The sequence below is a fragment of the Heterocephalus glaber genome, unplaced genomic scaffold (genome assembly GCF_053883595.1).
Source record: "Heterocephalus glaber isolate CG9 unplaced genomic scaffold, H.glaber_assembly_v1.0 deba00001773, whole genome shotgun sequence".
Taxonomy (NCBI): Eukaryota; Metazoa; Chordata; class Mammalia; order Rodentia; family Bathyergidae; genus Heterocephalus; species Heterocephalus glaber.
The window spans coordinates 8,182,833-8,204,423 of record NW_028258463.1 but is presented as its reverse complement, the minus strand read 5'-3'; the positions used below and the strand labels follow the sequence as shown (position 1 = coordinate 8,204,423).

Genomic DNA, 21,591 nt, shown 5'->3' with positions numbered 1-21,591 from the left:
TTCCAATGCTGAACCAACACTGCCATCCCTATAACAAAACCACCTTCTACATCCTTCCAGATCTGACTTCTGAGAGTTTGTTTTGTTAAACAAATTTCTATCTATGTTCATACTTTTTTCTTCTATTATCTTTATCCAGTTTTAGGATTAGCACAGTGTTGAGTTCCTAAAATGAGGGGAGAAGTGTTCCTTCTCTTTTCTGCTTTAATTGTTTGATATAATTTATCAGTTAAAATGTTTATAAGCCTGCTGTTGTCATATAGGTAGGTTTTCAAGCTAGCAATATACTTTGTTTAATAGGTGCTATTCAAATTTTATATTTCCTCTAGAGTTAATTTCATTAATTTGTCTTCCAAGGTACTTCTTAGAAGTTGTCAAATTTATTTCAAAACAGATTTTTGTAATATGCTTTCTATATCCTTTTAAATTCTGTAAAATCTGTGGTAATGTCTCCTAGATCTTAATATTGTAATTTAAAAAATGTATAACTGATATTGTGTAACAGGAAGAAAAGGTCTGAAAGAGCAGGGGAATTGGGAGGGGTAGGGGAAGGGAAAAAAGGGAAAGAAAAAAAATATGAAAAGAGAAAAAAAAATGGAAACAAGGTCTTTGCAAATAGGGAAGGGTGGAGGGGGTGAAGGGAGGGCAAGGAAAGGGGAAAAAAATAAGAACCAAGATACTCATGTAAAGGTACAAGATCCCAATGATGAATGTAACTGTATTTTATACCGAAAATGTACCAATAAACTTAATGGGGGGGGGGAAAGAGTAGTGTTAGAATGGCTGCTACTGGACTTTGAAATAAAATTCTGTAAAATGCGTTTTTAAAAAAATGATATCTGGGCTGGTGATGTAGCTCAGTGGCACAGCACCTGCCTGGCAAGCTCAAGGTCCTGAATTTGATCCCTGGTACCAAAAAAAAAAAGATATCTGGTTTATATTTAGGAAATATACATATCTATTAATAAATCACAGGAAAAAAATAAATCACAGGACCCCATCTGCCAGTTAACAAGGCAACAGGCTAGTAGCAGTTCTTAAGACTTGGGGGACAGATTTCACTGAGACATTCTGACCCAGTCTTTCTCTATACTCTATAGAGAAAATGTTGAGCCTGTTTTGCCTCAGTTTCCTTTCTGGTCTGATCTTCCAGGGGTGAGGAGGCAATCGTAGCTTTTGAGATTCCCCATTCTTGCCTTTCCAGGCTCATGCCAACTCATGAGCAAATTGTCTCAATAACTCACTGTGAACATGAGGAGAAAAGATTTTCTTTTGCTGATCTCTTTTTTGATCTTTCCCTGCTATTTTATGTCTTTCTTTTTATTTATTTGGTACCAGAGATTGAACTCAGGACCTTGTGCTTTTGAGACAGGCAGCAGCACCACTGAGCTAAATTCCTGGCCCCTATTTCTTTCCTTTTAAAGGTATGTAATATTAGCAAAAAAGGAACCCTAAAGTGTCCCAATCTTTCCTTCCTATCTAACAGCTAAGAACTTTTAAGTTGAGCTCATAGAAAATGAGTGTTTGCTAATGCTGAAAACAGGGAAGTCATCTAAAATGAGGAAAACATATCCCATCTCTGGCTTAGAAGAGACATCGGAATTTTGCCTGTTCAGGACACACACGAGAGTGATGTCCCCGCTTAGTGTTCTGGGCAGCAATTTTCTTCAGGACACTGAACCTGAGACTCCATGTAAAGAACCGACTTTGGGGTGAGAACAGAAGAAGCTATTTTCCAAGCGTGACATTTAAAGAACTGAAACACATTTAGTTTAAGAGAGAACCCCCAACCTGACTCTCTCTCTCTTCCCAGGTCTGATTTTCATCATTTATGGGTGAAGGGGAGGAAAATACTTTTGCTAAGTTGTGGACTAAATGGTGAATAGACAGGCAGCTAGATTCCTTTCCAGAGACAGATCTCTGGTTGCATGGACCAATAAAAGCTAAGAGGACAACTGAGGGGTCATGGCCAGGGTGACTCTCTCGTGGATACACAAAGGTTCCTCAGTGGAAGCTGAGTCCTGACAGCCTGACTGGGTAACCAGGAGAAAAATCTCCATTTATCCATCATCCCTATCAGCACTCCTCAGTGAGGTGAGATGTAACTCAGCGATCTTTTGGTATTCTCTGTTCCAGAGTAAACACAGATGATACTTTTAGAGCCCTCTCTTAAGCCTCCATTAAAAGTTGAGCTACAGGTTTAGACTTTTTCTCTCTGCTAGAAAGTTAGAAATTCCCCCTGAACTTTTCTCCAACTCGTTGGGAGTTAACTTTGAACCACCCTGTAGTTAGACCCTCCCTCCCTCCAGGAAGTCAAGCTGCAACAACTGTTTGCTTTTCATGGAGGAGAATAGCAATCAGCTAGCAACTTCCACTTGTGCTTTGTAATATGCTAACTAAGAGTAAAGAAGGGATTTTAGCCAGCATTTCTCTTTCATGTTCATGTAGAAAACTGATAAATGTGCCTCTACTAATGTGTGAATTGTGGTTGCTAGATGATGAGTATGTTTAACCTGGGAGCTTCAGAGATGTAGAAATTTTAGATTAGACCTTGAATAAACCATAGCCTTGTTTTTCAGCTAAGGAAGGTTGCTTGAGTGATTAGGTAGATAACAGGAATGTTGTACAGGCTTCTTCACCCTAGGGCCCAGGGCAAGATTTCTCTGAGCCATTTTACCTGACTCTATCTATCCCTAGAGGTGATCTCTTTTACAGGCTGAGAAGGGCTCCAACTATTTCCAACTTGCTGTTTGATATTTTCCCACTCTTTTTCAAAGAATTAGAAAACAACAGTTTAGATCTCTTGATTACTGGTTTGCTAGCAATGCTTCCTTCTTTGAAACCTGACTGTTACAACTAAAATCAATTGTAACCCCTGTTGGAATAAAACACGATTTCCCAGAGAAGATAGAGTTGTGCACCAGTAAATTGGTGCATAGTCTGGCCTGAACTACCTTCTGGTCACTCTCCAGATGGCAGTCACCTGCCCTGAAATTGAGTCACTTTGGGGACACCTTGAAGATATAGAAATCAAATAGAAATTAAAAGAGACACCAATTTTTTTCTATTGTTTCTGATGGGATACTCAATGTCAAAACTTCTTACTCCTTTGGAACATATTCTTAAGCCCTGGAAAATGTTTGACCCTTGCTTGTTGAAAAAGAGGTGTTTAATATTTTTCTGCACCTGCGCATGGCCTGCCTACCCCCTAGAACCAAAATTGAATGCAGTGGGAAGTACTGATTATGACACTATTTTACAACTAGAATTGTACTGTAACAAAGAGGGGAAATGGCCAGAATTACCTTATGTTCAGACTTTCTTTATATTAAGAAATAATTCTTATTTGTGTTCAAAATGTAAATATAAGCCATACGGGACTACCCACGTTCATATGTCCTTTCCTGTCAGTGACCTAAGACAGAAAAACAAGATCTAGGAAAGCTTTCACAATCTTAACAAATACACTGAAGTCTTTAAAAGACTTACACCTATGATGTAATGTTACTCTTAAATCAAACATTGACTTCTAGTGAGAGACAAGCAGCATTACAAGCTGCTACGTTTGGAGATGAATATTATCTTAATTTTAGAAGTCAAAAGACAGCCATGGAACAGCTGGCTCTTGCTGGAGACCACACAGTCCCCCCGCTAGCCTACCAACCAAAGGGGAGATTGGAAGAGGAGACATCTTCAGGCATGTATTCTTGAAGGTTGAACCCCTCTGCCTTCTTAGATCATTTACAAAAGGCCTTGGTAGAACATACATTTCTAGCTGCTTATTTGATGGAAAGACAGATTATTCTTATAGACAGGTTTATTACCTAGTCAGCCCCAGATATTATAAAAGATCAACAAAAGATGGATTTTGCTCCAGATAGATCACTTGATACTTTAGTAAAAATTGCCTCCTCAGTATTTTATACTCAAGAGCAGAGGAAGCCAAGGGTAAAAAACAAAAAGACTGGGGACGGGGATTTCGCTCAGTGCCACCTGCCTCACAAGTGCAAAGTCCCAAGTTCCATCCCTGGTACCAAAAAAACCCCCAAACAAACAAAAACAAAACAAAACAACAACAAAAAACTCCTAAAGAGACCAAGAGAAGACGCCTGCCTTTGTTGCAGGCTTAAAAGGAACAGATCCTACGTCTAGTTTGGGGGCCCCAAGAAGAGCTCCAAGACTACTAATCTCACCTGCTATGCTGTGGAAGTCCAGGCCACCTTAAGAGGAGTTGCCATAAGAGGCCACCAAGGTGGCTGCTGGAAGTCAGACTGCACTCTGAGGTGAAGCCCAGAGCTCAGACCCATCGTACCAGCTGATCCAGTCAGACTGAAGGGCTGGGACACTCTCTGGTTTCTCCCTCTGGCCGGACTGTCATCGCCACAAAGGAGCCCCAGGTAATCATGACCACAGAGGGAAAAGAAACCATCCTATTGCTGGATGCTAAGAGTGTCTCTCTCTCCTTTTTTTCCAACCCTGGCCTTCCTTCCAGCCATCATACCTCAGTGAGAGGAGTCACTGGAAGAGAGGTAACTCACTATTTCTCACAACCTTCAGGCTATAACTGGGGTGGTTTTCTTTTTACACGTTCCTTTTAATTATGCCTGAAAGTCCAGTTTCCCTCCTGGGGAGAGAGATTTTATCTTGTTTAAGTACTTCATATATATCTACCCTCATCAGGTATGCTGCCTTCCCCTTGTAGAGACAAAAAGAAACCCTGAAGTATGGGCAACTAAAGGTAAGATAGGTAGAGTGATAAGAGCCACTCTGATACCAATACATCTCAAAGATCCTACTAGTTTTCCTCACCAGAGACAATATCCTCTAAGGCCTGAAGTTAAGAGAGGATTATTGCCTATAATTGATAATTTAAGAGCACACAGTTTACTTAAAGATTGTAACAGCCTGTACAACACTCTGATCTTGGGAGTTAAAAAACCCAATGGGGAGGGCCAGGGATTTGGCTCAGTGGTTCCGCTGCCTACCTTACAAGTGCAAGGTCCAGAGTTCAATCCCCGGTACCAAAAAACAAAAACATACAAAAAACCCAATGGGGAATAGAGGTTGATTCCAGAGCTTAGATTAATAAATGAGGGGGTAGTGCCAATCCACTCAGTGGTACCTAACCCATACACTCTCTTCTCTCAGATCCCAGAAGATGCCAGTTGGTTCTCAGTGCTAGATTTAAAAGATGCCTTCTTGTGTATTCCTTTACATACAGATTCCCAGTTTCTTTTTGTCTTTAAAAATCCTCACCACCAGGCCTCTCAGCTCTGGTGGACTGTGCTTCCTCAGGGATTGAGAGACAGTCCTCATCTCTTTGGGCAAGTGCTTTCCCACTACTTGGCATGTTTTGAATGTTCAGGTCGTGGTCTTACAATATGTAGATGATATACTGTCATATGCCCCCTCAGAAGAGCTCTCTAGCCAAGGCACTCTTGGTCTGCTGAATTTTCTAGGAGACAGGGATTGTAAGGTTTCTAGATCTAAGGTACAACTTTGCAGCCTTGAGGTAAAATATATATTTGAGGTAAATATATATTATATTTGGGCCTTATCATATCTAAGAGAACCCAAAGGCTGGGGGAAGAAAAAAATTAAACTAATTCTTTCCTTCCCACAGCCCAAGACTAAAACAGCTAAGGGGATTCCTAGGAATTATAGGCTTTGTCTCCTTTGGATAGCAAGATATGGTAAAATTGTGCAACCCCTCTCTCAGCTTATAAAAGAAGCCCCAAAGACAGATACTCATATTTTAATGAGGGAACCTGATTCCCAAACTGGATTCCAGAAGCTCAGACAAGCTCTGCTAAATGCCCCAACACTGAGCCTATGAAAGGACACCATTTCCATTGTATGTTGATAAAAGGCAGGGCGTGGCTTTGGGAGTGCTTACACAGGACTGGGGACCTGCTCGACAGCTGGTGGAGTATCTGAGTCATGAATTAGACATTGTAACAAAGAGATGTCCTGTGTGTCTGTAGTAGCCCTCCTGGTACCAGTGACATCCAAGCTGACTTTAGGCAAAGATCTCACTGTGTATACACCTCACAGTGTGGCAGGACTTCTTCCTTCCAGAGGGAGCCTATGGCTATCAGACAAACCATCAGCCTAGGGCCTATCTTAAAAACTCTTTGCTTTCACAGGTGTAAAAGGTTTTTATTTCTTCTGATTCTTAGTAGAAGAGATCTCTATTAATTGACCTACAAAAAGTTGTGACTAGTCTTATTTATAGTTACAAACAAAAAAACTGTAAAAGGGTTATTATAATTGGACTTGGCCAAATACATCTGAGTGCACTTTGGTTAATAAACAAATTGTCTTATGTGTGCTAGTCTGTCTGTCCAATCTGTCTTACCACTATTTTGTTTGAGCTCAACAATTTCTTTCTTCCTTTTGCCTTTTTGGATTTTAAAATAATTGTCTATAACTTAAATTGGCTTATAGATAAGTGTCATTAGAATTAAGGACATGCGTCCTTCCACCCAGGTTGCTAGCTGATCACAATGATGTCAAGACTGGTTTTATGAATGCAATGCATATTGTTGTCTGTGTACAATAACACGGGAGTCTTTCATTGGTCAAGGATAATCTGTAATTGTTATGATCTGGTTCTCACAGATCAACTAAAAGATTTGTTAAAATAATTAAATGGGGACACCTTAGGCTTACAGAAACTGCTGGACAGGACTGCCCTTGGTGAATAAAGGAGTAGCTGCTTGGCAATATCTTATTCCAGCCTTTGTTCACTAATGGGACCCCAATTTCCATAGTCTTATGGGAGACACACCCCAATAAACATTGCTAAGCATATTATTGTGATATGTTTACATTGGTCATCAACAAAAGGGTTTTTTGTGGGGAAAAATAAGGTTTTATTAAAAGATGCTCTTGGTACAAAAGCAAATTAAGGGACAAAGGTTTTCATATATTTGTGATAGCCATTATTGCTAATTTCATGGTGTACTAAATGTATTCATGCCTTCCAAGTGTACAGGTCTTCTAAGATATAAAACTAGGATTGCCACTGGGGATTTAGCTCAGTGGTTCTGGTGCCTGCCTCACAAGCACAAGGTCCCGAGTTTGATCCCCAGTGGCAAATAAATAAAACCAGGATTGTTTATGTAACAATCTTGATAACCTTTTTTTAGGCTCAGATATCTGTCTTTCTCTTATGCTCCAGCTACTTGTGCTAAGAGGTACAAGTCAAGTCAGCATGAGATCACCAGTCAAATAATAATAAAACAAAACTTACTGTGATGTGTATGTTATATATGTGTCACTACACTTAGAGATGCTCAGGCACTGAGCAGTTCAGACAATACTTCTTCGATGACACCCCATTAAAAAATAACAAATTAGGCGACAGCTTTTTGTGGACTAGATGGATATGTTTGACTAAAAGGCTATTCTATACTAAGATGGAGATTTAAGTGTGTTACAAAAATGGCCGGGGATTTAGCTCAGCGGTTTCGCCGCCTGCTGCGCAAGCGCAAGGACCCGAGTTCGATCCCAGGTACCATAAAAAAAAAAAAAAAAGCAAAAATAATGTCATCATGATTGTCATCCTAACATACTATGTGTGGCTCTTTTTTTTTTTTGGTACCAGGGATCGAACTCGGGTCCTTGAGCTTGCGCAGCAGGCCGCGATATGTGTGGCTCTTGATCTCAAGTTTTCTCTGCAAATCTGTATAACTATTGTCTGTTAACATTCTGCAGGGATTCAACTATGAAAACAACTATAACTGGGAAAGAATAACAATCCTCTGGCTGTACTTTATATTCAAAGTGCTTGATATCCAGATAAAATTATAATAGTTAAGCTCACTGGTTGGACTGCAATACTAATGTCATTGATCTTCTCCAAACTAAAGTTTGGAGACCAGAACTAGAAAGGTAATTGGGCTAAGAGGATAGCCAATATTCTGGCCCTGGCCCTCCAAGGTCAATGAGGACCCAGGACATGAGGGAATCTTTCCTACAGGATCCTACAACTTTGATGAGTCACCCAAGCTCCTGAGCGGGAAGACTGCTGGACTCCAGAGGACCAGGAATCAACAAATGTAGTGAGCCAAAGGAGGGTCACCAAAAGGGAACATTCCTTGAAGATGCGGCTCCAAGACAAAGAGAATTGACTACACCCACATACTTCCCCTAGGGAGGAAGAAAGGAGATTGATATTCTAAATAGGCATCAATCACCTTGCGTGGGGACCAAAGCCGCCCTAGCCCATTCCTTCCAGGAAAAATCCTTGTTTGGTCCATGCAATCTTGGTATGTGACTTGCTTTCCCAGTTTATCCTCATTTAATCAATATCACCTAAGTGACTATATTTGTAATCTTATCAGTTGACTGTAGTTTTGTCCCACCTTAGGCCCACCTGACCTCGTGGCTTTGCTCAATAAAACTCCCTTGAAAAGCAGGGTCCCCAGGCAACCCACTTTCTGGACTTCCTTTTCTCTCTTAGACAGAAGCTGTCTTTCTCTCAATAAATTTTTCTTACTCTTAACCTCTGTTGTTCCGAGAATTCATTCTGCGATTTTAGAGAACACGAACTCAGCATGTCTGACATTTAGCAGGTTGGGAGTTATGTTTCCCTTGTATTATTCGGAGGTCTGTGTATTACATGCCCTACATCAGGAGGATTGCTGCTAGTTTGAGATCAGCCTGGGCTATGTAATGAGTTGAAAGCCAGCTTGAACTACATAGTGAGATCCTGTCTCAAAAATAAATAAAAATAAAATAAAATAGAGGTAAAAAAGGGCTGAGACTGTAGCTCAGTGCAAAGGCCTGTAGTTTGATCCTTAGTACTGGGGAAAAAAAGGAGGCTAAAGTGGCACATGCCTGTAATCCCAGCTACTTAGGAGGCTGAGACAGGAGGATCACAAATTTGAGGCCAGTGGGGGGAATTCAGGAGCCTTTGTCTCAAAATAAAAAATAGAAAGGGCTGGGGATGTAGTTTAGTGGTACAATGACCGAGTTCAATCCCCAGTACTGCAAAAAAGAAAAAATGTGCCAGGTGTCCTGGCATACACCTATAATTCAAGCACTCTTGGGAGGCTGAGGTAGGAGGATTGCCTGGAGTTTGGGCCACCCTGGGCTACATAGTGAGTTAAAGGGCAGCCACAGTGAGTTCAGGATCCCCTCGCCCCCATGCAGTTCTCAAATCATGCACCTACACCTCTGACTGGTTAAAAAGATAACTGTTACAGAGGAACAGGTTGAATATTCCCCATTGGAAATGCTTGGAACCAGAAGTGTTTTGGAGTTTTCCGGATTTCAAAATATTTGCATATACATAAATGAGATATCTTGAGGATAGGACCCAAACCTAAACATAAAATTCATTTATGTTCATACATATCTTTTGGGGGGGGACGTTTTGAGATAGGGTCTTGCCATGTAGTTCAGGCTTGCCTGGAACTCATGGCAATCCTCCTGCCTCAGCCTCCCAAGTGCTAGGATCACAGGTGTGTTCTACCACACCTGGCTATGTTCATATATATCTTATGCACACGTAGTCTGAAGGTATTTTATATGGTATATTTAGTGTGTTGACATTTTGACTGCAAACTGTCATAGAAGCTGAGGTGTAGAGTCATATTGGTGCTCAAAAAACTTTGGATTTTTGGAGCATTTCAAACTTGGGTTTTGGATTACAAATGCTTAATGTGTAATTATGTCATTTGCTGGCATTTCAGGTATTAAGGGTTGGTTCCATTATCAAGAGTTAGAAATTATTGAGCCAGACATGTCGGTGCACCTCTGTAATCCCAGCACTCAGGAAGCTGAGGCAGGAAAATTGCCCCAAATTTGAGGCCAGCCTGAATTACAGAGAGATCTTGTCTAAAAAAAGAAAGAAAAGAAAAAGTTAAACAGCAGACAAGAGAAAAGAGTTCAACAGCCTACTTCTGCTTTATCAACAATGAAACTAATTAACTGTGAAATCTTTTTTCCCTATTCTAGAAGATGAAATAAGACGGTTGCATGAAGCACGTCTGCTGCTTACTGAAGTATGATGCTTATGCAGTTGAGATATGTGAGCTGAACTAGCTGCTTTTTCATAGAATACTGTTTTTTGTTTGTTTTATGGGACCAAGTCTTACCATGTAGTCCCAAAATTCAGATCCTCCTGCCTCAGCCTTGAAGAGAGCTGGGGTTACAGGTGTGCATCATATGTGACCCCTTAATCACTTTTTCTTTTAGTATTGGGGATTGAACCCAGGGCCTTTGCACTGAGCTACATCACCAGCCCTTTTAAATTTTGAGATAGGGTCTTGCTGCTAAATCACTAAATTTCCCAGCTGGGGTTTGAACTTGGAATTCTCCTGCTTTAGCCTTCTAGAGGGCTGGGACTACAGGTGGATGCCACAACGCATGGGTCCCTTAATAACTTTAAATGCACCTCAAGACCATAATGTTGCCAGGTGTGTTGGTGCACGCCTGCAATCCCAGCACTCGGGAGGCTGAGGTAGGAGGACTGTCATGAGTTCAAGGGCAACCTGGACTACAAGGTGAGACCCTGTCTCAAAACAAACAAACAAACAAACCTATAATGTTAAGCGAAATAAATCAAGACACACATGCTTAAATATTGCAGGGCTTCTTTTACATGAGTAATCCAAAATATAAATAAAGAGCAAAACAAAAGAGATAATTGGAAACAGGGAGATAATTTTTTTTTTTGACAAAAACAAAGGGGACCACGAGATAGGCGAGAGAGGGAAAGAGGATGAAAATGAAATTAAGATGTGTTACCTACGTATACTGACTTCCCAATATGCGATTATGTACTATAAACATGTACTAATAAAAAATTTAAAGAGTTTATTTATGCAGGGCATGGTGATGCACGCCTGTAATCCCAGTACTCAGGAGGCTGAGGCAGGACGATTGCCAGGAGTTGAAGGCCAGCCTGGGCTACACAGTGAGTTCAAGGCCAGCCTGAACTACATAGCGAGATCCTGTCTCAAAAAAACTAAAAAAAACAAATTATGTAAAGGGAGCCCAAGACCAAAAAATCTGAGAAACACTGTGTTAAGTGCAATAATCTCCATTATACAGACGAGGAAACTATCATGGCACTTTGTACTGGTTCCTGCAGATTTAGGATTGATCCAAGAACACAAGGTCGGTGTAGTGCTGTGTATTGTATTCAAATCGCCTTACTCCGGGCAAGAATATGTCTGCCAAACTTATCTTTAAATAGGCGTTGAAAAAACTTTTTTTTTTTTTTTGGAGACAGAGTCCCGCTATGCTGTTCCGGCTGGCCTTGAACTCGCTATGTAGCCCAGGCTGGTCTCGAACTCGCGGGGATCGTCCGGCCTCAGCCTCGAGTCTGGGATGACAGACGTGGACCCCCACGCCCGGCAGAAGACATTCTAATCACATCAGAAGTCTCGAGCATATTTCACAGTTCTCTTGCTTGCTAACTACCTGCGCGATCCTTTACGTTCGTTTCAGCGAGACCCTAAATTGCTGGGCCCTCTCAAAGTCTGGTTTTCGCTGACGATCCGTAGCTTCCCGAATCTGAGTTCCGCCGGGGAACTGGAACTCACCGGGCTCAAGCGGGCCCTCTAGGGATTTACTGAGGCTCCAGGAATCTGGGTGCTCTCCTCCCGGACTGCCCACACTGCGCACTGCACTTTGCAGAACTGATCAACAATGATGACTCCCCTTCCCGGGACTCACACACGGTTAAGGACGCGCCCCGGACGCTGATTGGCTGCACTCCACGGCGGCGGGCAGGATGCAGCACTGGATTGGGCGTCAGCACACTACCGCCCATCTCGTCCGCGCCCACACTCCCGCGCTGGGAGTGGAGACGCAATTTCATCCAGCTCTCGGCCTGGGCGGGGCATAGCCACGCCTCCCGGAACTCATAGCCACTGAGAGCCCAAGCCTGTGGGGGCGGGGCCTCCGGCGTGGCTTGGATTGGCTGGTCGGGAGCTATCTCCCGTCGTGCACTGGGGTGCCGGTGACTCACCCGGAAGGAGAAGCCCTGACTGGCTAAATGGAACTGTCTCTGTGGGAGTGGGCGCTGCTCTCGGGTTAGTGGGCGTGGACGGGTCTCTGGGGACTGGGTGCTGCTCGCAGGTGAGGGGTCGTGGGTACTTGGGTGATGGTCTCGCTTGACACCCTAGGGAAGGGGCTGTCTCACTACTTGTGATGAAGGTGAGGGCTTGCTGGGGATCCTAGAAAAGAAACCTGCCTTTCCTGTTTACTTTGCGAGTGTAAGGAATCTTTCCTTCCCACTCCCAACCTTTATCGGGAAAAGACAAGACCACGGGGCTCTTTGGCTTCTTAGCTCGTTAAGAATGGAGGAGATGAGTGGCTGTAATTAGTTTGAGGACATTTACCCGAGCGACTAGGGCTGGGAGTAATGGCAAATGCTGTACACGCCCACAGGACACGCGCTAAATCGTGGGCGCCTTTCTTCCCCATTGTAAGGAGGAGCGGGTTACAGATGGACAAAAACACGGAACACAGCTGCGTGGTTGAGATCACACAGCTTGGTCAGGGGGGGAAGGTTTCTCTACCACCTGTGGGTGTTTAGGAAGAAGAGCTGTTTGTTTGGGTACTGGGGATGGAACTCAGAGCCTTCGCACGGAGGGACGTCCCCAGACCTGGCAGTGTTTTGAGACAGGGCCTTGCCAAGACACTAAGTTGCCCAGGCCAGGCCCAAACTTGCCACCCTCCTCCCTCGGTGTCTCAGAATGCTGCGATCTCACCACGCCCGGTTGAATTTCCTAAGATTTTGAAAAGCTTTACAACAAATCCACCTTTAAAAAAAACCCAAAAAACAAATCTACCTTGTAAACGGCAAACAGCTGGGTTCTCACTCAGCTATTGGTGCTGGTACAGGTAGAGAAAGTAAATGATACACAGTTGAGATCAAAAGGGCTGGGCAAATAGCACGGAATAATTATGTAACCTAGGGGGCCCCTTACTCCATCCTTTGTATGCTGCTGTACAGCTGAAGAACCTCCTGCTCCTCCTCAGCCATAACTGAGCTTTATTTTCTTCTGGGAAATGTCTTCGGGAAGGAAGCAGATGGAGAATAGTAGTTGCTAGAAATTATTACCTAGAGTGTAGATTTTTGTATTTGTTCCCGTGTTTTAAATGAAAGTTACAGTGAAAACTTTCTCGGTGCCCTTTAAATTTAGATTCAGTACACTGCATCTCTGGGGTTCTTGGATTTTTTTGTTTCGGTGCTGAGGATGGAACCTAGGATCTTCTCATGGAGCTTTATCCGCAGCTAATGTATTATTTTTTATTTTGAGACGGGATCAGTTTCACTCATTTCCCCAGGTTGGGCTTGAACTTGTGATCCTCCTGCCTCAGCTTCCCAGAGTGCTGGGATTACAGTTAGGTGCCACCATGCCCGGCCTGTTTTTTTTTAAGTCAGTATATAGATATTTGTGTTTAAGTGATAATGGGCTCAAAGGGAAGAAGAACTTCACAAGGAGGTGATACAGGGCCCTATTCAAATTCCTCTCAAGACCAAAGGTAAGATGAGCTTTTTATTTTATTTATTTTATTTTTTTGGTACCGGGGATCGAACTCAGGACCTTGCACTTCCCAGGCAGGCTCGATGCCCCTGAGCTAAATCCCTGGCCCTAGGTGAGCTTTTTAGTCACTGACTTCCGGTCCTGAATTTAGGAGACTTTTCCAGGCGCAGATGTAGACTCCACTGAAGGTGTGGATGACCACAGTTTCCTTGACATCATCCTGCCTGTTGTTACTTTTGTGAAAAGATGCATCAGAATATTTAACTCTGTTCCTGTGCTGACAGTTTACCAATGCTTGAAAAGAGAAGAGAAGAAAAAACTTAGAAAAAAAAAATCTAAGGAGGTTAATTGTTCACAACAAATCTGTCTGCTCTTCCTGGTCACAGCACCTGGACTGCTTATATCTGGAATGTTATACGAGGGTTCAGTTCAGGACCCTTTGGTGGTGGTGAAAAATCATTTGTCAGCAAGAGTACCGTGGAATACGGCACTGAAATTGCAAAGATGCAGGTCTACTCTGCAGCGCAGCTGATTTTGTCACCTACCGTGTGTGTCGCTTTGTCGCTGTGTGCAGTGTCTGTCTGCAGAGAGACCTTCTGGTATATTGGAAAGAATTGCAAAAGCTGTTTGCTCTGCTAATTTCGGGCTGTAAATGAGTTCCCCTTCTCTTGAAACGTTCGCCTTGTGTTAGCAAAACATAAAATGGAAGGAAACTCATTACATGCTCTTCTAATGGTGAGGCAGAACTAATAAGAGAATGTGTTTGAAATTAATTGTGGGACTGTAACAACGAGTGGGTGTGCGGATGGGCATGGGGGGGTGGGGGCTGAGAGAGTCTTGTTTTCCCAGGAGCTGGCCCGGATCATTTGTTGGCAGTACTTACTGGCTGAAGTCAGTTTTCATTTCAAGGTAAATTGGAAAGGGAAATTAAACCTTATTGTTCCGCTCTTAAGAGAGGGTACGGGGATGGAGGCGGCAGCAAGGGTGGATGCTGTGGGAGTGGTTTTAGGAGTGACAAGATTAGTGCTGTATTTTAACGGAAGGTGACATCATGGGCCCCTTTGGACTGGAGTGGCCCTGAGCCGCAGTCTTCATGGTCCCCTTGTCGGAGTGGGTGATGTCGCTCTGCATGTAAACGGCCACACTGGGGGACATCAGGGCTGAGGCTTTAATGAATCTTTGCAAAGGAGAGAGTGCATCCTGAGCCGACCTGCACAGCTGAGGGAGCTTGGGCAGAGGTACAAAGCGGATGCCACGTCGCGCAAGGAAGTGATTACACCGCCCGGCTCTGGTGCCAGAGAACAGATTCAATCAGGGGCGCCTCCACCGGGCAGCCCTCTCAGGTGCTCCCCGGAGTGCACCCCTTCGGTGACCTACTTGTCAGGAGGTGACTGTGGTTACGGAGACAAAGAGGCACCGGAGCATTGGTTTTTGTACCGGCTTGGTTTTCTCAGTATGGCCAGAAGGGGGCGCTGTTAGGCTCTCTTACAAAGCTTTGCTCCAAATACAGGCCAGATGCTGCAGTGCCTGTATCCCTAAAGGCAAAAGTGTTTTTGTTTCTTGAGACAGATCTCATTGTGTAGTTCAGGCTGGCCTTGAACTCACTATGTGGCCCAGGCTCGCAGCGATCCTGCCTCAGCCTCTCAAGTGCTGGGATGACAGGTGTGCGTGCTGCTAAGCCCAGCTAAAGCAAAAGCTTTACAGCTGAACCTGCCTCTCTGGCCACCTCAAATGTGTTCTGCACAGGCCCCAGCATGTTTTGGGTGGAGGTGGCCTTGTATCAAACCTTCCGGGGCTTTAACTTTGCACTGAGCTGATGTAGGGTGTGGGTGTGGGTGTTTGGATTTTCATTTTTTGCTTCCTCTTTTAAGTTTTACACAGGACCCAAAAAAAAAATTTTTTCTGGGTTTCCCCGGGGGCTGTCTGTTAGAAACTTTGAGGGTTTTGCCCTGGCGGGGAGTGGTAGGGACAGAAGCGCAGTGACTAACTGAGCTTGTCCCTGTATCCTATGTCCCTTGTCAGATGTTGTCTTCCAACCAGCCTTGGGCGTAGGATGTTGGAGAACCCAGAGCAGGAGGTAAGAGTGGTCTGGGGTGAAGTTGGAGGGGAGGCACAGACACAGTAGCGTTGTCCTACGCAGTCCCCCTGGTGGCCCCACCAACTGCAAATGAAGCCAGGAGAAAGAAGTCAGTAGCAGCAACGTGGTTGGGAAGGGAAGCTCCTTTTTTGTTTTATTTTGGTTTTTCGGAGATAGGGCCTTGCTCTGCAGTTCAAGCTGGCTTTGAACTCACTATGTAGCCCAGGCTGGGCTTGCTCGCAGCGATCCTCCTGCCTCAACCTCCTGAGTGCTGGGATTATAGATAAGCGGCTTGCAGTGTAGACTGGAGAGCAGGGGTTTTTGTCTCTTGTTTGTGCTGTCTCTCCAGTGCTCAGCATTGGGCCCAACAAGTAGTGGGTGCCTGGAAAATAGCACTGAATTGGATGAGTGACAAAAATGCAGGACGGTTGGTGCCAGCCATCCAGGTGCCCTGCCCTATGCCCGCTGGTGCTGAGGGCCGCTTCTTCCCCGCAGGAAGTGATTACAGTGCGCGTTCAGGACCCCCGCGTGCAGAATGAGGGCTCCTGGAACTCCTACGTGGACTACAAGATCTTCCTCCATGTGAGTGCGTGGGAGGGTGGGGCTGGAGGCCCCTCGGTGGTCCCCGCCTAACCCTCTGCCTTGCCTCCCTGCAGACCAACAGCAAGGCCTTCACTGCCAAGACTTCCTGTGTGCGGCGCCGCTACCGCGAGTTCGTGTGGCTGAGAAAGCAGCTGCAGAGAAATGCTGGCTTGATGTGAGTTTCTTCTGGTCCCTCTCGGGTCTTGGGGAGGTGATGGGAACTGGAGTGCAGTGAATGCAGCTTTCGACCCACCAGGCATTGAGAAAGGCTTCCGTCTTTATTTGGAGACAGGGTCTTGCCCTGTAGCCCAAGCTGGCCTTGAACTCACAGGGACCCTCCTGCTTCAGCCTCCCTAGTGCTGGGATGACAGGTGTGCACTGCCACGCCTGGCTTCTCCCCATTTTAAGTGAACACCCATGTAGGTTGTCTCTTCAGGGGACTTCCTTGTCAGGGCTGGCGTGGCTGCCCCGGATGTGACACTCGTGTAACCTGGCTGCCCCACTGTGACTCCACAGCCCTGTCCCCGAGCTTCCTGGGAAGGCCCCCTTCTTCGGCAGCTCGGACGAGTTCATTGAGAAGCGCCGCCAGGGCCTGCAGCACTTCCTGGAGAGGTGAGGGGAAGCCCCGGGTTGCTGCCTGCAGGGTGGGAGCTGGGCAGCGCTCTGCTCTCCGAGCTCCCGCAGTGACGCCCTGTGTCGCGGTGCCCGGGTCACCCCAGGGTCCTGCAGAGCGTGGTCTTCCTGTCGGACAGCCAGCTGCACCTCTTCCTGCAAAGCCAGCTCTCAGTGCCCGAGATCGAGGCCTGCGTGCAGGGCCGGAGCCCCACCACGGTGGCCGACGCCATCCTGCTCTACGCCATGTCCAACTGTGGCTGGGCCCAGGAGGAGCGGCTGGGTGTGGCCGGCCAGGCACAGGGTGATCAGCCCAACAGGTAAGGTGGGCGCTGTGGTGCAGCCTGTGGGCAGTGCCTTCTGATAGGGTAAGTGCTGTGCACCGTGGGAGCTTCGAAGCAGGCCTTGTCTCTGAGTACCTGGGAACGAGAAAGAGGAACAAGGCTTTCTCATTTGACCTGTTTTTTTTGAGACAGGGGCTCACTATGTAGCCAGGCTGACCTTAAATTCATGGTGATCCTCCTGCCTCAGCCTCGAGAGTGCTGGGGACAGACGTGCCACCACACCTGCCTCTTACTTGTCCTGTTCTTTTTTGGGGGGGCGGGTACCAGGGATTGAACTGGGGTCCTTGCGCTTGCATGGCAGGTGGCAGAACCACTGAGCTAAACCCCCGGCCCCCTTATTTGTCCTGTTCTTTATCCCTGTATACCTATTTAAATAATAACTTGATTGCTGGGTGTGGTGAAATACAAAAACCAAAAAATTTATTGACCTCAAATTCATGTATCATAAATTTTAGCTTTTTAGTGTGTAGTTCTATAGATTTTAGTAAATTCACAGAGCTGTGCAACTGCCAATCACCACTTCGTATTTTTGGACATTTACATATTCTAAAGAAAGAAAACTGGCCAGGTACTTTGGAACTTGCCTGCGATCCCAGCATTTGGGAGGCTGAGGCAGGGGGATCTTTGTGAGTTCAGTGCCAGGCTGGGCTACATAGTGAGTTCAAGGTCAGCTGGCACTACATAGCAAGACCCTGTCCCAAAAAACCCCAACCCACCCTTCGTGCAAAACAAAGGGCATGGGGTCACCATGGCAGCTACTAATGTGTCCAGACTGCATCCATCTGGACTAAGCCGAATCCGCGCTTCAGTGCCTTCTGTGGCTGTTTGAGACTCGTGGCTCGGGTGCACCGTTCATCTCATCTCGGCCGACCTGGCTGTCCCCTTCCTTCCCTCCCTGCCCCGCTCTGCAGTTGCTGCTTCCTTCCGAGGTCTGGGAGGAGGGCCTCGCCCTCGCCACCCCCCAGGGACGGGCAGGACCGGCTGGCAGTGTGGGCCCCTGTGGTCGACTCCGAGGCACCTTCCCTGGAAAGCCCTGCGCTGCCCCTTTCCTCCTCACCGCCATGCTGTGGCTGCACACGGCCGGACACTGATGAGGGCCGCTGTGCTCCCCAGCCTGCGAGGACGGCTGAGGGGGCCGACCATGCTGTGCCTTTGGATGCTGGCCAGTTGGATGCAGTTTGGGAAAACTAAGGTCTGCTCTGAGCTCTGGTCTACTTGAAGACAGAGAATGAACCAGGCGTAGTGGCGTACGCCTGTCATCCCAGCACTCAGGAGGCTGAGGCAGGAGGATCTCTGTGAGTTCAAGGCCAACCTGGGCTACATAGACCCTGTCTCAGCCCCCCACCCCCAAAAGACAGTCAGAGAAGGTGCAGGCAGGAGACTGGTTCTGATGGGGTGGGACAGTGGGGAGGGGGTGGTAGGGTGCACAGAGGTCTGTCGAGATTGTCCCTCCCGACTCCTCTGTAGAACAGATGTTACGCAGCTAAGTTACACTGCAGGACTGGGGGCTGCTGTTTTTGCACAGGAGCCTGGATTTAGTCTCTTGGGAGCCCAGTCTGTGGGTGAGTCTGTGGTGGGAGCCTCAGGTGAGGCTTTGGGACCTGACCGGCTGCCATGTTGAACATGGGCCCAACAGCTGTGCCCATGGGGTTGCATTCTCTTCTTGGCTGCCCGCCCCCCTTTTTTTGTTTTGTGTCCTGGACGTTGGACCCATGGTTACTCCACTGAGCCACATCCTTACCCTGTATTTTTTATTTTGAGATGGGGTCTTGAGTTGCCCAGGCTGCCCTTGAACTCGCCATCCTCCCGCCTCAGCCTCCTGTGGAGCTTCAGTTTTTGCTGTGGCTCCCGGAGCACTGTGTTTCTGAGGTGCTGGGCTCCTGCCACCTCCTGGCCCAGAGCTTACTCCCTTCGAGCTACTTGTTTTTCCTCACTAATCCCGCGGGGCAGATCAGGTGCCGAGGCCCCTTTTGCTGGGGCTTCAGCAGCTGCCAAGACCTTGGCCAGCTCCAAGCTTGGGAGAGGGGCACTGGTCCCGGCTGGAGGGAGCCAGGGGCCGGGAGCTTTGTCTTGGAGCAGCCCTGTTCTGCCTGCAGGCTTGGGGTGGCCTAGCTGTTCCCAGTCCCTTCCCATTTAGCGGCAGCTCCATCCCCAGGGCTCTGGAGGCCACAGAGTCGGGGGGTGGGGGGTGGGGGCCTGTTCAGTCCAGGAGGAAGAGCCGCCCAGGGATGAGGATGAGGCACAAGAGGCCTCGAGCCTGCACACCAAGCTGTTGCCGTTCCCTGGTGTGTGGGCTCTGTCACTCCCAGCCTCTGTGGTGGCATCTCGTTCAGAGTTGAGGGCCTTTGGCCTGAAATAAAACGCAAGTATTTAAGACCATTGTTGTGATTTGTGTCTAACCAGCTGGAGTCCAGGCTGGCCTCTAACTCACAGCGATCCTCCTGCCTCAGCCTCCTGCGTGCACCACCACACCAGGGAAATCATGAGTTTCTCAGCTTGGAAATGAAAGTGCAGAACCGGGCATAGTGGCCGTCCTGCGCCCCACCCCCCCTCCGTGCTCCCCCTGAGCCCGCCGCCTTCCCTGCAGCCGGGATCCAGCGCTCTGCTCAGGCTGGATCCTCGTTAGTGTGATTTACCTGCCCTGTCGCCCTCACAGCCTGCGTGCTGGGCCAGGTGCTGAACAGGAAGTAGTTTGTCAACAGGCAGATGCGGAGCCCGGGCTGGCGCTCGTCCCTTTCTCCCGCCCGCCTCCCCTGGGCCTCTCCTTCATCTGAGGCAGCCAAGCAAGGCGACGCTCGAAAACGCACAGTGGCAAATCCAAAATGTCAAAAGAAGTTCATTGAAGAGGGGGGAAAAAACCCCACGTACAGCCCTCGCAAAAAACCCGACAGATGCTCAGCTAATGGCATCCGCGCCGCCGATTGGTGGGGACGGCTCATGAATATTAATGAGCCCGGGGCTCCAAATGGTGCAGCTGTGAACCCAGCTGTGCGCAGCTCTCTGATCTCGAAACTTCCAGACAGGAGCCGGCGGTGGTGGTGGTGGTGGGGGGGGGGGGGTCCGCGGCAATTCCCCGCTCGGCCAAAAAGCAGCGAGCGCGGTGGGCCCCCTTCCCCAGCCGGCTCTGGCAGCAGGCGCGCGCAGCCAGCCTGTGATTCTCCCGACTCCCTTTTTTTAACGATCCATTAGCAGCTCGTGCTGCAGCCCGAGTTCCTCTGAGCCGCGTCCCGGGAAGGGAGGGCTCCAGGTCGGTCCCGGGCGTCCTCAGGTCTGAGCTGGCTCGCCGGAGCGGCCCACCCATCTGTGTTACACAATGGAACACTTTGCGATTACACGGTGAGACTTGAAGCAGGTTCGAGGCTTGCTTTAGTCACCTTTCTTTGAGCCAGGGTCTCACTCTGGAGCCCAGGCCAGCGTTCAGCTCACAGCAACCCTCCTGCCTCCGCCTTCTGAGTGCTGGCCGTCATAGGCCTGTGCCGCCACGCCTGGCCACTCCATCTTTTTCCTGATAGCTATTTCCATGGCCTAAGTCTTGTCATCTGTTACTGAGGGGAAGTAAGGGAACCTGGGTGTGTGGGGGGCATTATTTGGTGAAGTGTGTGTGTGTGTAGGGGAAGCTTTGGTTTTCTTACATAAGAAAGTAACTTTGTATGCATTTTGTCGGACCTCAGTGCCTGGTGAGGAGGGTAGGCAGGTTTTACACCCAGCTTTTCACTGAGAGGCTGAGCGTGGAGGTGCATACCTATAATCCCACACTAGGGAGGCTGAGGCAGGAGGATTGCCAAGAGTTCGAGGCCAGCTTGAGCTACATAGGAAGAACCTGTCTCAAAAAGAACAAAAACCAGAAATTTAGAAAAGCATGTTTTTAGATAACCAGAGAGTATATTCACACAAGTGGTACTTAAGCTCTGAGGCAAAATTTTCTTTCCCCAAAACTTTTAAAGTTAAACCCACGTTACACTCAGGAGGGGGAAAAAAAATCGCCTGCAGCTTTTTTTTTTTTTTTTTTTTGTACCGAGGATCAAACTTGGGGCCTTGTGTTTCCAAAGCAGGCGGTGGAACCACTGAGCTAGAGAAGCACTTTTCAGGGATTTTCTTAGGAATTGGAGCTCATTCCCAGCCCTTAGTTTCCTGAGTGTGGAGGCCTTAGATACACCGCTGAGTCCTTAGCCTTCCGCCTGTGTGATTGCTTTCCTTGGGAAGGGCTGTGATCTCTAAACCATTGTGTTGTGTTTTTTCTTTTTGAGACAAGGTCTCGCTATGTAGCTCAGGCTGGACCCAACTCACGATTCTCCTGCCTCAGCCTCCTTAGTGCTGAGATCACAGGTGTGGGCCACCATGCCCAGATCTCTTGGTGAATATTCTTTTCTTTATTTATTGTAGTATAGGGGACTGAATCCAAGACTTTTGCATTGAGCTACATATCCAATCCTTTTTATCCCTCATTTTGAGGCAAGATACTGCT

General features: G+C 47.1%; 1 protein-coding gene and 1 long non-coding RNA gene across 6 annotated transcripts; both read left to right on the top strand.

Annotated features, from left to right (window-relative positions):
- The first annotated feature begins 551 nt into the window (after positions 1 to 551).
- On the top strand, positions 552 to 8,503 carry LOC147821036 (uncharacterized). Its single transcript, XR_015447715.1, has 3 exons — positions 552 to 4,397; positions 4,493 to 4,529; positions 7,985 to 8,503. It is a non-coding gene; the product is annotated as an uncharacterized LOC147821036 (long non-coding RNA).
- Positions 8,504 to 11,948: 3,445 nt separating this feature from the next.
- Snx11 (sorting nexin 11) lies at positions 11,949 to 19,500 on the top strand. 5 transcript variants are annotated; one of them, XM_087202240.1, is made up of 10 exons: positions 11,996 to 12,050; positions 13,167 to 13,509; positions 14,361 to 14,420; positions 14,699 to 14,854; positions 15,534 to 15,588; positions 16,084 to 16,170; positions 16,245 to 16,345; positions 16,687 to 16,782; positions 16,890 to 17,102; positions 18,038 to 19,500. In XM_087202240.1, exons 2-10 carry the CDS (start codon positions 13,436 to 13,438, stop codon positions 18,315 to 18,317), a joined length of 1,122 nt encoding a protein of 373 aa, XP_087058366.1. In that variant the 5' UTR covers positions 11,996 to 12,050; positions 13,167 to 13,435; the 3' UTR covers positions 18,318 to 19,500. The 5 variants fall into 5 exon arrangements, with proteins under 5 accessions (XP_021095752.1, XP_004859655.1, XP_004859657.1 ...); XM_021240093.2 differs by lacking the exon at positions 13,167 to 13,509 and having other exon boundaries at positions 11,949 to 12,050; XM_004859598.3 differs by lacking the exons at positions 13,167 to 13,509; positions 14,699 to 14,854 and having other exon boundaries at positions 11,949 to 12,050.
- Positions 19,501 to 21,591: the final 2,091 nt, after the last annotated feature.

Coding starts and splice junctions, on each gene's coding strand:
- Snx11 (XM_087202240.1), top strand. CDS start 13,436: ATGGGCTCAAAGGGAAGAAGAACTTCACAAGGAGGTGATACAGGGCCC. Junction 13,510..14,360: donor AATTCCTCTCAAGACCAAAG/GTAAGATGAGCT, acceptor TTGTTTTCCCAG/GAGCTGGCCCGGATCATTTG. Junction 16,171..16,244: donor ACTACAAGATCTTCCTCCAT/GTGAGTGCGTGG, acceptor GCCTCCCTGCAG/ACCAACAGCAAGGCCTTCAC.